Here is a 14,833-nt window from a genome sequence, read left to right as displayed (position 1 = left end):
TACTATATGAGAATTATTTCAAATGTGGATTGCTTAACTCCTTTGGAGACTGACATATTATGGTGGAGGTGGTAGTTATATTGTTTCTTCTACTCCCATTGGGGCTTTCTTATTGTTAGTGTTGTGCGGGGTGAAGTGAGGTGGTACCAAATATATGTTTATCTGATTTTTATATGTTTTTTTTTTAACATTATACAAGGTTAATACAAAAGTGATGTTGAGTCTCACTGAAACTAGTGTTATTTTTGATTAAGTGTTTTGTTGATGTTTTATACATTATGAATGACATCTTAAGCACACTAACAGTCCATCCTTCTCCTATTTAGTAGAGTGCGCGACAGTTGGACATGGTGGTGATTATTTCATGCCTGTTCCCCTTAGATTTAAAAGCCACATAGCTGGCTTGGTATGTTTTGGATCGCTCTCGAGTTATAATCTATATATGCCTGAGTAACGGATCCCCCAATACAAAGAAAACTTAATTTGCCTTTTGGTTAACTCTCCTTTGAGACAAAAACATCTTCCTGTAGGCCTGGGATGTATTTCCGAGTAATAATTGAAGCTGAAATCACAGTTGCTGAAGCAAGATATTTCCTAAAGCACACCCCACTCAATACAGAACTGTGGATATACAACACAGAGTATATGTGAATATTCTGTTTGAACATTCCAACCATAAAATCTTCTTTATAAGCAGAAAGGTTTTGGTGACAGCCTGTAATGAATTCTGGCATACTCGGCAAGGCTAGTTAGTCTCCACCTGTCATTACGTCCATAGTATCAGAAGATGTCAGTGTGGCGTAAGCCCTGGGGACATTTTTCTGCTATTTATTCAACCACAGTCTCCAAGGCCTATGAGAATGCTTTGAATTAGACATGTTAGATATGGGTTGTCTGTTCTCCCCACTATCATATGCTATCGCCATAACTTTATTAGCCACCCATATACGTGCCATCACAGTGTGAGCAAAGGTGATCTTGTAGAGACAATTGGGCTGTATGTGGATGACATGCTCATTAATCTAGCCAACCAGGATCCCTCATTAATGGACGTCCTTCAGATTTGAATCATACTCAGACCTTATTTTGTTGCATCATGTACATTGGAATACACACTTGAAGAGACCTTAAGGAGTTCATACATCTAAATTTCACTCCATTTATTAGCAACAAAATCATATACTGCTATTCATTACAGTTAAATCATATGGCCCTGTAGAAGGGCGTTGTGAGGCAATGGGTATCATCATCAGCTCTTTATTTAGCGCCACTAATTCCACAGCGCTGTACAGAGAACTCGCTCACATCAGTTCCTGCTCCGTTGGAGCTTACAGTCTAAATATCCTAACATACACACGTGGACTGAGAGAGACTAAGGTCAATTTTAATAGCAGCCAATTAACCTATTAGTATGTTTTTGGAGTGTGGGAGGAAACCAGAGCACCCAGAGGAAACCCACGCAAACACAAGGAAAACATTCAAACTCAACACAGATAGGGCCATAGCCGGGAATCGAACTCATGACCCCAGTGCTTTGAGGCAGAAGTGCTAACTACTAAGCCACTGTGCTGCCCATTATATGTGTGAGACCATTGGGTTTCTGGTCTTGGGGCCTGTGGCACACTCCACGGAGGTGGCGAGATGCCCCATAGTGATGCAGGCTTTAAAGGTTTTATAGAGGGTCAGCATCCTTTGCTACAGAGACAGTTTTATTGAGTGCACAGAATTCTGTCGTACCTCAAGAGTGTCTGAATTTTGACTGATCCTGGAACACTAGCATTGGCCACATGGGCTGAAATACTTGGAACAAATGTAATCCTCCAAAAAAGGTTTTATAATCAACGTCCGCAAAACACTGCTTTTAAACATAGTTCATGCAGTAATCTTGCTCCCAGTGGTCAGTGATGTAGCCTCTCTTGATAATGAAGACTGAGGAAAAGCCCTACAATCCCCCTAAATGCTCTTTTCTGTAACTAAAGTATAAGATGCAACTATATATACTGCATAGGTCCTACTTCACTACCAAAAGGCTGCACAATTTCCACCCTAGTCTTCTAAGTTATAAATGCTTGGCAGCATCAGGTGAACTCCTTTACCTTCTTTGACTATGTCCTAAGGTCAGAGGATTTTGGAACTCTTTAGTTTTCTTAACTGTAACTTACATTATGACTTACTAGCATTGGGATATCATTGTTAATTTCTGTGTCTATTTACATTTGAACATGACACCAACCACAAGCTAATCTATTTGCTCCAATGTTTATATATTTGATTGTTTCTTTTATATAAATAAAGGACGTTGAATAAAAATGAAGGGTTTTTACCCTACTGATGATGTGTTGTCGCCATAGTAATCCTGCTCAGTACGAGAGGAACCGCAGGTTCAGACATTTGGTGTATGTGCTTGGCTGAGGAGCCAATGGGGCGAAGCTACCGTCTGTGGGATTATGACTGAACGCCTCTAAGTCAGTAACCAAAAACATGATGTATATTTCCTTTTTATATAGGAGCAGTGATTTTACGAGTTGCAAAATCATGGTTTAGAATTGGTTCACTTGAAGTTTTGACTAATTCTGGCGAATTTTACTTGCTACGGTAAGGAGATATTCTTAAGTATATTACCAGCCATTGTTTCAATTATAATAAATGATCAAACAATGTTTCTGAAGCTTTAAATATGAGACACAAAGCACAAAAAAATGGAAAGTCCACCTTCATTGTGCAGTATTGCACTAGCAAGGCAAAGGCAAAGCTTTGTTTTTCCTATTCGAAAGATGCCCAGTTTGGAGTACATCACTTTTATATTGGAAGTGTAGGTAACCAGGAGATGAAGGAGATAGTCTATCCCATAGATTGTAAGCTTGCGAGCAGGGCCTTCTCACCTCTTTGTTTGTTTTACCCAGTTTGTTTATTAGTTTACTGTGTTTGTCCCCAATTGTAAAGCACTACGGAATATGTTGGCGCTATATAAATAAATGATGACGATGATGATAATGATGATAGTGTGTCTCTGTGAGCCAAAACAGAATTGCCAGGGCATAACCAGCAAAGAGTCTGGAGAACACAGTCTGCATTGAGATACTGTACACTATCCTCTACTAGTCTACTGATGGGACTTTATATTACACATATACACTGTGTTCTGCCTGTTAACATAAGACATGCAAAGTTTATGCAGGGCGTACTAACACCCAGAAATTGAACCGTATATTGCGATCTGCTTGGATTTGAATACAGTCAGAGCTACGCTCGTGTTCCGTGCTCGTTTTTTAAATGCAAGTTGTGTCCACACATGAATCAGGCCCTTAGTGTTTGGTTCTTAGCCGTTGTCTTAATGCAGACTATTAATGACTCTTAAAGAGGATGTATCACAAAAGACAGCAGAAAAATGTGTTTATTTTCCTTTTTTATAGACCTTCATTATTTCTGTGTTTTACTTATAAATGCATATGCTTGACTTTCTCCTCTTACTAGTACTCCTTTTATCATTATTATAGAGATCCATCTCATTTCACTGACCTTATTATGCATGAATTATTAATGCATATACTACTACTACTACACAGCTAGGAAGTTCTTGGGGAGTGGGGTTATGTCAGACTCTGCTGCTTGCATTGTGCAGCCTCTGCTCAGTAGCAACACGCTTGTGTGCAGCAGGAGAAGGAGACACATACCTACCAAAGTCCTGAGTTAGGCAGGACAGACCTATTTGAAGCCTCTGTCCCGCCATTCCAAAGTATTCTCTGTTTACTGCTGCTCTGCATGGCAGAGCAGCACTGAACGGATGCTGTGCACACTGGGAAGAGAGAACATGGAAGCCTAGCGCTTCAATAGCATTAGGCACACCTCTGGGGTGTGGCCACACACACCCTCATTATGTGGCCACACCCACATAAACACATGTCTGTGGGTGTGGCCACATAGACATGTGTCACATAGACAGGAGTTGACAAAGTTGTTTAAAAACAAAACGCGTAGGGGATCTGAGGTGTATTAAACGTGAGGATTGCTTTTCATTGTCTATAAGTACTTGTATTTTACATGCTCATACTTGAAAGATCTCTGGTACGTCCAATATTATGTGTTATTTTAACCAATTAATGAAGTTAATGCATTATGGAAGCGCCCCCGCTAGATAGATAGATAGATAGATATATCTGAAATGTGATGCTAATTGTTTGAATGACTATTACAATTGATCTTTATTTTGCAACTAGTGTAAAGAAAAGAAAGACCCACAAGAATTCTTTATTAGTAATACATTACATATTCTCGTTTGCAGGAAATTAGTTGACTTTATAATTAAGGAACACTTTCCATCTATTAGCACAACAGATCCTGACAAAGTATTGGTGAGTTCTAAAGAATGACTTATTCCAACCTGAAATCCATATGTATTGTGTATTAATGAACCCCTGCTTAACATTTCCCCATATAGCAAACAGGGGCACCTTGGCAACTTATCCCCCTTAAGTCAGTACCTTTCTCAGCTTTCTGCACTTTCACTTTAGGAATCAATCCGCCCATAGCTCAATAACAGAGCTCAGTTGCAGAGGTATGGTTGGTTTGTATTATGCTGCTTGTCCCAGGCTACTGCGCAGTCTATCCCCGGCTTCCAGTAATGGTGGATTCCTGTCCAGCCTCCCCATGCTATTTGCTGTATGAGAGGAAATGTTATTTTAAATGGGGGTTGTCTAAAAGTGGATAAATGTGTTGAGGCAAAAGCTTGAATAAGTTAAATAGGTTATTGTGTATGTCTACCTGGATTACCTTATGTGTGTAAGTATTAGTGTCCTTTATCTGCAATGTGAATATCATTGCAGGTGTTCTTCTCTAAGGTGGTGTCTCAGACTGCAGAGATGATTGCACGATGGAAGTCCGTAGGATTCGCACATGGTAAGTTTATATTCAATCTTCTACAGCAATATTTTAGTGTTAAGACACATTGAAGTTAAAATATTTCTGATATGATAAAAATATAATTGGGCGACATATCAAATCGAGAATTGATACATGTTTTAGCAAGATTCAGATTCATCCAAATCCTTTACAGTCGGCCATCTGAATCTGAATTCTGATTTTCTTGTGATTTTAGGTTCACTTCCAGTAGGTAACATTATCAATATGATTTATAATTTAGGCCTCATCTGATTAATTTTAATATTCAAGTTAAAGCTCAGATTCAGTGAGAATTTGGTTGAATCTTTTGTAAAAGTATTCGGTATGCAGCTGAAAATCAGCCTCTTTGTAAGAACATTTGTTTTTTTTAAAAGATCTTACTCAATTCTCCCACAGCAACTAATTCAAACTCTCCTGCCTTGGTCAGACCGGGCATCACATAGCCACCTTACCAGCATCTAGTGTAAATCAGACGATTAGGTGCCAGCATCTTTTGTGCATTTCTACAGTTTAATGAACTTGATGGTGGTAATGGGTAATTCAGTGGGCTTCAGTTAGCCTCATTGGGGAAGATTCAATTGCCGTCAATGTGGCATGCGGCAGACACATTACCAACAACTACAGTTGGAATCTCCGCTCATTTTTCCTTCCACCTTTATGGGGTGCAAGGAAAAATGAGTGGAGATTCCTGCCATGACATTGGCTCGTGGTGTCTCCGCTGAATCTTACCCCTTGCGTGGTCTTTGTGGAAAGGAAAACTGGGGTACATGCAGGTCACTTACAGCTCTTAAAGTGCAGCAGCGTAGACTAAATTTTGGGTTACTAGCAACATGAAGACCCACTGAAATATCCCTCAAAAAATCCACAGAACTCCTTTTTAGCAGTTTGATTCAAGACCTGCCCGCTTACCTTTCCAGGATTGGTGAAAATCGGTTCCTATTCTGACCAGTGAGAACTCGTAAGTAAGTTTAATGTCCTCCAGCTCTAGAAACATCGTGGGATGAAACAAAGCCCTGTATGTGCGGTGTAGGCTCCTTGTAAGAAATTAGTGGGCTACATCTCCATTTATCATACCGTGCTATAGATTTACCTAAATATATATAGGAATAGAGAGGTGGTCAGGCAATGTCAGCGGTGGGAGGAGAACTGAGATTGACAGGCTGCAATTAGTGCTTTTAATAAGACAATAGGTAAGTATTGTTAAATAACCATATATTGGAAATCTAAATTTGTTGACCACCTGCAACTTTCCCTCCTTTAGCGGCAAAGACAAAAATATTCTATGACATTACAGTCAGAGCCTGGGCAAGGTTTTGGCAAAATGGCAAATGCCAAACCATACCCTTGCCAAGGGGCATATTCAATTGGCCGTGTTATTGTCAAAAGTAACGCGGCCTGTGCACTATTACCGTTACTACGGTAATAGTGCGCATAATTACCATTAGTACAGTAATTTCAACGATGGTGCAGTGTTAAGATTACTGTATTAACGGTAATATGCTTAACGCTGAATTCCCCTTCATGCGTACACATGGAATTATTGCATGGTCCTGTATAGCAATACATCCGGTACTTCTGTGTGTTCTGACGGCATAAATCTGGAAAGGCAGGAAATCCGTTTGGCACCCATGTTCAGACTTCACATTGAAGACACACGTGTCCTCTGAAACAGTGAAAAAAAGCTAAAAAAGGAGGTAATTAAAAAACGCATAAAACGTTCACACCACAGTGCAAAAGCAACTGTGGACCAACATACGCCTCCATTTGTACAAGTGTCTCTAGTTTTCCACCATACTGCATGGTTTTATGACCAGGATGGTAGCAGTTGCTGCGGAGCGCAGGATGAGGGGAGGAGTTCCTAGTAAAGTACATAGTAGGCACCATTAAGGCTCAGTGGGCAAAGCACTTCAGAAACGAAGTTTAATTTTGTAAAGATTATTGTAATGAGATAAAGGGATGCAGATTGTTTAGTGCCGCTTTTTGCCATGCACAAGAACACACAGCGCTTTCCATTCCACATAAGGACTTCTGTTTTGCACAAGGTGTTCAGGTGTCGTCCTATGCTTTTAATGTTAATCGCCTTGTGCCTCCAAGTTTCCCTTTGGGGGAGAAAGTTTCAAGCAATGTAATAAACACACACACTCACACACACATGCTTTGTCCAATGCAAAACAAAGCTTCCAGGACACAAAAGTGCCACGTTTATTAATGGTCCCCTCACTTTCCTGCTCAATTTCAGTCATAAATGAGGCTAAAGCCAGCAGTATTTTAGGAGAAAGACATACAAGTTTTCTATATTGAAAATATTATATATTAAGGGTGGTTCTCAAGGGATTTTCTCTTGATGTTTCGAAAAGACAAATGTAAGCCAAGCAGACTCGTGTATTGCAGCAAACACGAAAAAGTTGTCATGTGACTCATGTTTTCTCCAGAGCTTTTGCTTAACTCCCAGAAAATAACCGCCACAGGGCAAACACGTAAACATAACAGTCAGAATGCAAGTAGAGTAACTCACTTGTCTAAATAAAAATAAACTTTCCGCTGTTGCAGATATTGACAAGATTTTTTTCTTCAAATGCAGGATGCAGAAAGATCATTTAAAAAAGATCGTAAACACATTTTAATCGCCTTCTTCTAAAAGGAGTTAATCACCCTTAGAGCAAAATATTTACTACATTGTCCTACACAAGAATTCAGTACAGTAAACCCCTAAACCGAAAATAGAAGTTAACTTAATTAAAGCAGACCTTTTATCCTGAACACTGTGCTGCCTGAACACTGTGCTGTCAGGGTTACTGCGACTCGCACGGAAGTAGATCTGTGACATGAGGAGAGAAAAAACAGAGAGTGAGGATTGTGCAGTCTAACATGGAAGTAGAGGCAGACTGCCAGCCAATGGGCGACAGGCAGCCCTCTGATCCTTCTACTGAGGTCCCAAGATCCTCCCTGCTTTACTGTCAGATGTTTGTTATAGCTTGTATTAGCTTATTACTGAGATTAGGGAAAATGTGTGGCCCTTTTGAAGGTTGGGGGATCACCTGTGCAGCCCCTTGAAGTGTATCATGTTGCCTATCACTGGTCATGTTGCCTATCACTGGTCATGTTGCCTATCACTGGTCATGTTGCCTATCACTGGTCATGTTGCCTATCACTGGTCATGTTGCCTAGCACTGAGTGCTCGCTGTCTGCCTGGCTTCCTCTACATGTCTTGGTTTTACTACTATGCAGGGTAGAGGAAGCCTTCCTGGGAGAGATCTTAGCATTCTGAATGGAATCCTTGCGGGTGAATATAATGTTAGATGACCTGGTGACTGGTAAACTTTGAAGGAGCTACTAATAACATTTGAAAATATATAAGTACATGTTTCCATACCTTGACTCAAATGGAGTTATTTTATTGGTGTACAGTTAGGTGTAAATTGTAATTCTCTGTCAGACATTTTCCGCAAAAGGTGACCAAAAATGTCCTTTAATGGGATTACGAACAGTATGACTGCTGTGTGTAGAACAATATCTGCATGCTGGTCACACCTTTATCTCAAATGTCTTCACTACTGATGCTGAAGAGAAGTGACCCTTTCAGTCAAGTTTTCATTACATGTTCAGCCCAGATTAATAGGCTAGACCTGAAATATCTTTTATTATAACTTGTTGGGGGATCTATATATGGATTCTGTATGCTTGCTGTCTTGTTCCCAGCCTTCCAGCACTAGCTTGCATAGCGGCTTTCTCAGTTTGGCAGACACTTGACTGAGCACCGTACTTGCCTACTTTTCAAACTTGTTCTTCAAGACATCCTTCTTGACTCCGTTGGTGCCCTTAAGAGGGCAGAGCCAGTGGTATGATGAAGCAAGTTGTGTAATCACTGCACATCCAAACCCCCTTGTCAGGAGGGGATCACACCTCTGAGAGCTTATCCTGCTTCCCCTGGAGTCCAGGAGCCATACCAATAATAATAATAAACCAGGAGTGTCACGAAATTCCAGGAGAGTAGACAACATATTTGCCTACGGTAGACTCACACATTTTGGGGAGTTCTCCTGGATTCCCGGTAGGCCACCCTCTCAGATTCAGCCTTATCTCCTTGCCAAGTGGACAGGGCTGGGGTGTTTCACTGCGAATCACGTCACCATGCCCCTGCTGCATGAAAATGTAAATCATGGGATTACAATTTCACATATGTCCTCAGTTTACATTTACATATTGACATATGTCTTCCAGTATGCTTCTTAAAGGAAGTCCTCTCTGTTTGACTTCCCTACTGAAGCTTACTAGAGGACATATGTGAATATTGGTGCAAAGACAACCGTGAAGAAAATTGGGATATTAGGTGGGTATACAAATCAGCATGGCAGTATAAATAATAGCAGACTTGCCCACTCTCTCGGAATTTCCCAGAAGAGTAAGCACCCTCCTGGGTCTTGGTGGAGGTGGGGCTTAATGGTACGATTTCCGTAATCAAGAGACATTTTAAAAGTGGACAAGTATGAATACTAGTTTGATTGGCAATACATAATATTTTTGAGGATCATAGAGACCTATCTAAATGGTATTGGTGCCCATTTCTTGGGTCATGTTCCATTAATAACTCTATAATATGTACCAGTCAATCAGTATTTAAGCAAAATTATAGTAACATTAATAGTGCAACACGAGTAGAAGCCAAATTGAAAGTTATGAACACACATACCATTACTGGGAAAATTTAGATATAAAAGTGGCCCTCTGTGTCATAAAGGCACTATTTAAATAAGTTGTTGGTGTGGTCAGAAGTTCCTGTGACACAGTTCTCATGTGATCATTGAGAACCTATGTACTTTTTTATTATTATTATTAATTTTTATTTATAGGGCGCCACTAGGTATCCGTAGCGCCGTCCAGGGACAAACAAAGTTACAATGCATGGTGAGACAGCACAGTACAGTAAACAATAAGCACAGTAACTCGGTGAGCTCAAAGCACAGCTAGAGGGGCGGGGGAGGGGAGAGGGGAGGGTCCTGCATACGGCTGAGCCCGAGAGGAAGGGCCCGGATGACAGGGAAACCCCCAGAGGGGAGAAGAAGGAGCGAGAGGGGACGGGGGGGGGGGGGGGGGGGAGGGTCCTCGAGGAGGAGGGCTAGGTAGCTGGAGAGCCGAGTTAAGAGTGGTGAGGACAGGAGGAGAGATGACCCTGCTCAGAGGAGCGTACAATCTAATGTACTGACAGTGGGCAGCTTGATGATGTCACAGAAAGTTTCTTAAGAGCTCAGTGAGCATGCTCCTGCCAGCATGTGGGCTGTTTACATTCTTATTTATGCTCGTGAATATTTATAGTTGCTCACAAAAAACATCATGCTGACATGGAAAAGTAAATAAAGAACAGCTATAATGCGCGGTTGATGTAACATATGTTTATTTATGTGTATTTATGTCTTATTATTACGATTTAATATGCTGTTTTGTTGCTGTTATGTTCATAATAGTGAAGTTCTGTTAGTGTCATTTATTCCATGTTTTATAACTACTGGTAACTATTTCATTCTCCTTGTTGGTGGTTTTCATGCTTATACAGTAAGTCAAAAATGAATGACCTGTTCAATTAATCTCATATATACCAACTTTGAAATTCTCCCCTCCGATAGGTTCCCGGAGGGGAGGTCAAGTGGCAAGTGCAGGGGGGCGTGGTGCTGCAAATGTCATCATTTTGTACCCGCCATGTTTCCGACATTGCGCTACAGCGGGCCGGGCCAAAGTGACGCAATAAGAGACGAATTGCGTCATTGAGGATCCCGTCCCACCCGGGCAGAATCCGGGAGGAAGTCCTGTGCTCCTGGGAGAACTGCCCGAAATTCGGGAGTCTCCCGAACATTGCTGGAGAGGAGTATAATTAATCTGTGTCATATATTTTTTATTTAATTCACGTGTACCATAATAAGTTTTTGATATTGGTCTTCCTCCTTAGATTTGATAGTATTGCTGTTAAAGACTTATATGTAATATAAAGCATTGTAGCTTGTATTAAACGTTCCAAACTACAGTGACTCTTAGATCAATAATCTCGTTTCATAAAAGTAAATGACAGCATACAATCCACTTTAAATAAATGTTATACTCTGTATCCATGGTTAGTTTGATTACAAAAAATATTTTTTGTAAACCTTGTACTGGTGGAGTTAGATAATTGTAACAAAATGTATACATTAAAGTGTACCTGTGGGAGCAGCCAGTGTGTGAGCTGATTCCTCATGCTGCTGTCACCTTTTACTGTTGAGTTGATGCAACTCAATTAGTTCAGCCCATAAACTTTTGTGTCCACAGTGTGAAGATAATGGGTACACTATAATTTGTACAAATGCATCCTCAAACTGTGTTATGCATCTTCCAGTCATGCATAAAGTATGCCTATGTATTGCCAGCAACAAACAAAGCAGAAGGAAAGTTGGTCAATCAATTTATAGGTTAATAGCAGGTGCTTGAATGTGTATTTACTCCTTTCTGGATAACCCCACCCTTTCAAGCACCTGCTGTTAGCCTATAAATTGATTGACCAACTTTCCTTTATGTTTTGTTTGTTACAGGCAATACATAGACTCTATGTATGACTGGGAGATGCATAACACTTAACAGTTTAAGGATGAATTTGCTCTCAATTTAAAAACACATATATGTATCACCCAAAAATAGGGACTCTCATTGCTTTGAGTTAGGACCATCCTATTAGCAGAAGTGCCTTGACAGGTTGTGTGGCTTATCATGTATTTGTAATTGATAATTCTGCATTTTTATGTACAAGTAGAAATAGCAGCTCTGTTACTAGTTCATAACAGTGTGCTGGGGGATTTTTCTGTATTGCTTTCCTTTCTGGATAACCCCACTCTTTCAAGCACTTGCTATGAACCTATCAATTGATTGAGCAACTTCCACTTCCGTATTGTCTGATTGAGAAGCATGTTTGATATCAGTTGCAGATGGGGAGTGCTGGTGCCATATTGCCATTTAAAGGCTTTTTGGGGTACCTCTTGATAAGTTAGCTGTCAATTTAAAAACACATATATGTATGACCCAAATATAGGACCTCTCATTGTTTAAATTTAGGACCACCCTATTAGCAGACGTGCCTTGGCAGGTTGGGTGGCTTATCATGTATTTGCAAATGTGTGTAACTGAGAATTCTGCATTTTTATGTACAAATAGAAATAGCAGCTGGTTAGCAGTGGTGCGCTGGGGGATTTTTCTCTGTAATTGCCAGTAACATGTACATCATATTCATTCTAATACAGGTGTGTGCAATACAGATAACTTCAGCTTGCTGTCAATCACCATAGATTATGGTCCATTTGGTTTCATGGAAGATTATGATGCTGGTGAGTTTCCAGTATTTCCAGTACAGTTATTTGCTGATGTCATTTAAAGTTAGCATTTATTTTATACTTTATTACTTTATGTAATTTAGAGATATCAGTGAGGTTACGTCTTTTTAAGTGAATAAATCTGTATGCATCACCTTGTAGATCGCATCATTTTTACAATTACCTCAAATATCCCAAACTATTCAATGATAAACATCAGAGGTATGTCACAATGTAACACAAATTCTCCACTTAATTTTTAGCCATGATGCACCATACACTGCGACCAATCCTACATCAATATGTTGACTTAAACATCTTCAAATTAAAATATAAAGGGGTATATTCAATTAGGTTTCCGGTCTGTGGGAACGTGCCGGAACGGGCCGCGAAGTCAATCCACGGTACTGTAATAACGTGGATTTTCGTGCGCACCCCATAGGGTTGCGTAGGAAAATCTGTATTACCGTCAATACTGTGCACGTTCCGCGGTGACCGGAAACCTAATTGAATATGCCCCAAGATGGGATAAAGAATACAGGAACGGGAGCAGCACTGCTGTACATGATGGGAGCATAAGGTTACATCAAAGTCCCACTGATAGGTCTTTTAATGGTACAATGGATCTTCTAATTACGTATAGCAGAGATTCTCTCCATTAAGTCATTACATAGGCTAGAAGGTGACCTCCTTCTCAGTACTCTCTTCACTTACAGTCCTTAAGATATGTTGACATTACAAGGTCGCTAGAATCCCAAAATGTCGCCATGCTGGTGCAGGTATTAAACTTTAGGCTACATAGCCAGACATCTGGCCACATTTGCGTTTGGGCCGCATTGCTATGTTATTTGCAACCACTTGTGTCTGCATGGACGATAGTACTAACTATAGTATACACAACCAATGTTTTCACCAGCAATGTGTATTTGTCCTATTTGGTGTGCTAATCTGCTGTGCATGCCCATCAGAAGCTTAGTTCACTCTATGTTAGATGGTCATCATGACTGACTCCTTTGCCATATCACTGTGCCCTAATTCTTGTAATCCAGTGATGTGTCTAACAATTGCTTTATTTTTTTTTGGGCTAATTATATTATGTACAATACCGTTAATCTCATATTGCAGCTATATATTTAACTCAACAAATGTCCTTTTCTTAGAGCGTAGAAAAATGAAAGTTCAGACTTGTTTTTAATAATCTTTTCCAACCTTCTATGCAAAGCGCAAGAAAACTGGATACTCTGCCCCCGGCCACGGAAGGATTTAACATATTTTGAAAAGAAAACAAATGTTTTAGATGATAGATGACCATTATGTTCTTGCCACAACTTACACACAGATTATTCCGGTTAACATAATAAGGAACGTTTATTATGTACCACTGGTAATCAATTGCCTTACAATTTGTGAGTGCAAGGGGGACGATGTTGAAGACCATCTGGAAATCTGTAGTCCATCCTGTGAAAATAAATACCCTGTAGACTGCAGCGCTCTCTAAAAGGGAAGGTTTGAATTCCATCTAAGTTTCCCATTTAGTTATCAAGTCAGAAATAATGTCTATTGTTGAAAAGGCTGTCTTGGTTATTTATTTTACTTACTTTTTTGCTGTACCTTGGTAATACATGGTCTGTTTGCTTTAAATAGATTATGTTCCAAACACATCTGACGATGAAGCGAGGTATAGGATCGGAGGACAAGCCTATGTTGGAATGTTTAATCTGAACAAGCTGCTTGTAGCTTTGAACCCCCTTATAGACAACAGGCAGAAACAGCTGTGAGTAATCCTTCTAATGTCAGAAATACCCTTATCCTGTCTGCCTCTTCGACCCTGAGACATTGGTATTGTGGCGGTGTGGGTTGCTGGTGTGTGTCCTTTGAACATGTTGATACGGAATCCCTGGGAGCATTATGACAGCTTAGAAAAATGTTGTGTTGATAAATGACCAATGACAGATGGAAAAGGGTGTTTATTGTTGTAAAGAAAGACTGACTCATATTAAACACTGGTGCAACAGCCCATTGGAAGCATAAGGAACATCCAAGTAAGGTCTAATTCATTTTAACTTGTGTAGACAGTAGTCCAGGGAGTGTAAGATTTACTAGTGTCTGCTCACTGCAACTTCTGTAATCTCCACTTATGTTCATTATTGCTTCCAGTATTTAGCAACTGATTGGGTGCTTATACCTTATTCACTTATCACTCCATTTTTCAGACTCCAGGCCCATAATCAGATAAAACTGAATACAAACTAGATGCAAGTCCCTAAGTCCTTGTATAGTTGGTATATGGGGGTGATCAGTTTGGAGGCGTTCATCCACTCGTTTTGTCTGTTACTGTTCATACATGAATCATAAAGAAAATAATCAGCATATTTTAAAGGTACTGACACATGCAACAATTTTTATTTGCAATGAGATTCCATAGATTGTGGCCGTATAATTATTGCTATCTGTATGTGGTTCACTAACAATCTAAAATGATGCAATCTAGTCTATAGGAAATGTGATTGGCCAAGTATGATCATTTTAATTGCCAGGTACAGGCAACCAATCCTACCGCTTATTTATCATAAGTTTGTTTATCCAATACATGCTTAAACGTATTT

General features: G+C 40.0%; 1 protein-coding gene across 1 annotated transcript in view; it reads left to right on the top strand.

The window, feature by feature from the left end:
* LOC142158224 (protein nucleotidyltransferase YdiU-like) overlaps window positions 1-14,833 on the top strand; it is a 39,126-nt gene that overhangs the window by 13,724 nt on the left and 10,569 nt on the right. The window contains exons 9-13 of the mRNA XM_075211981.1: window positions 2,508-2,595; window positions 4,283-4,352; window positions 4,824-4,896; window positions 12,159-12,242; window positions 13,872-14,001. Of these exons, the coding sequence (XP_075068082.1) occupies window positions 2,508-2,595; window positions 4,283-4,352; window positions 4,824-4,896; window positions 12,159-12,242; window positions 13,872-14,001 (445 nt within the window). The remainder of the gene's footprint in view (window positions 1-2,507; window positions 2,596-4,282; window positions 4,353-4,823; window positions 4,897-12,158; window positions 12,243-13,871; window positions 14,002-14,833) is intronic.

This window comes from Mixophyes fleayi, chromosome 5, assembly GCF_038048845.1.
Source record: "Mixophyes fleayi isolate aMixFle1 chromosome 5, aMixFle1.hap1, whole genome shotgun sequence".
Taxonomy (NCBI): domain Eukaryota; kingdom Metazoa; phylum Chordata; class Amphibia; order Anura; family Limnodynastidae; genus Mixophyes; species Mixophyes fleayi.
Note: the sequence above shows the minus strand (reverse complement) of the source record. Positions and strands in the feature narration are given on the sequence as shown.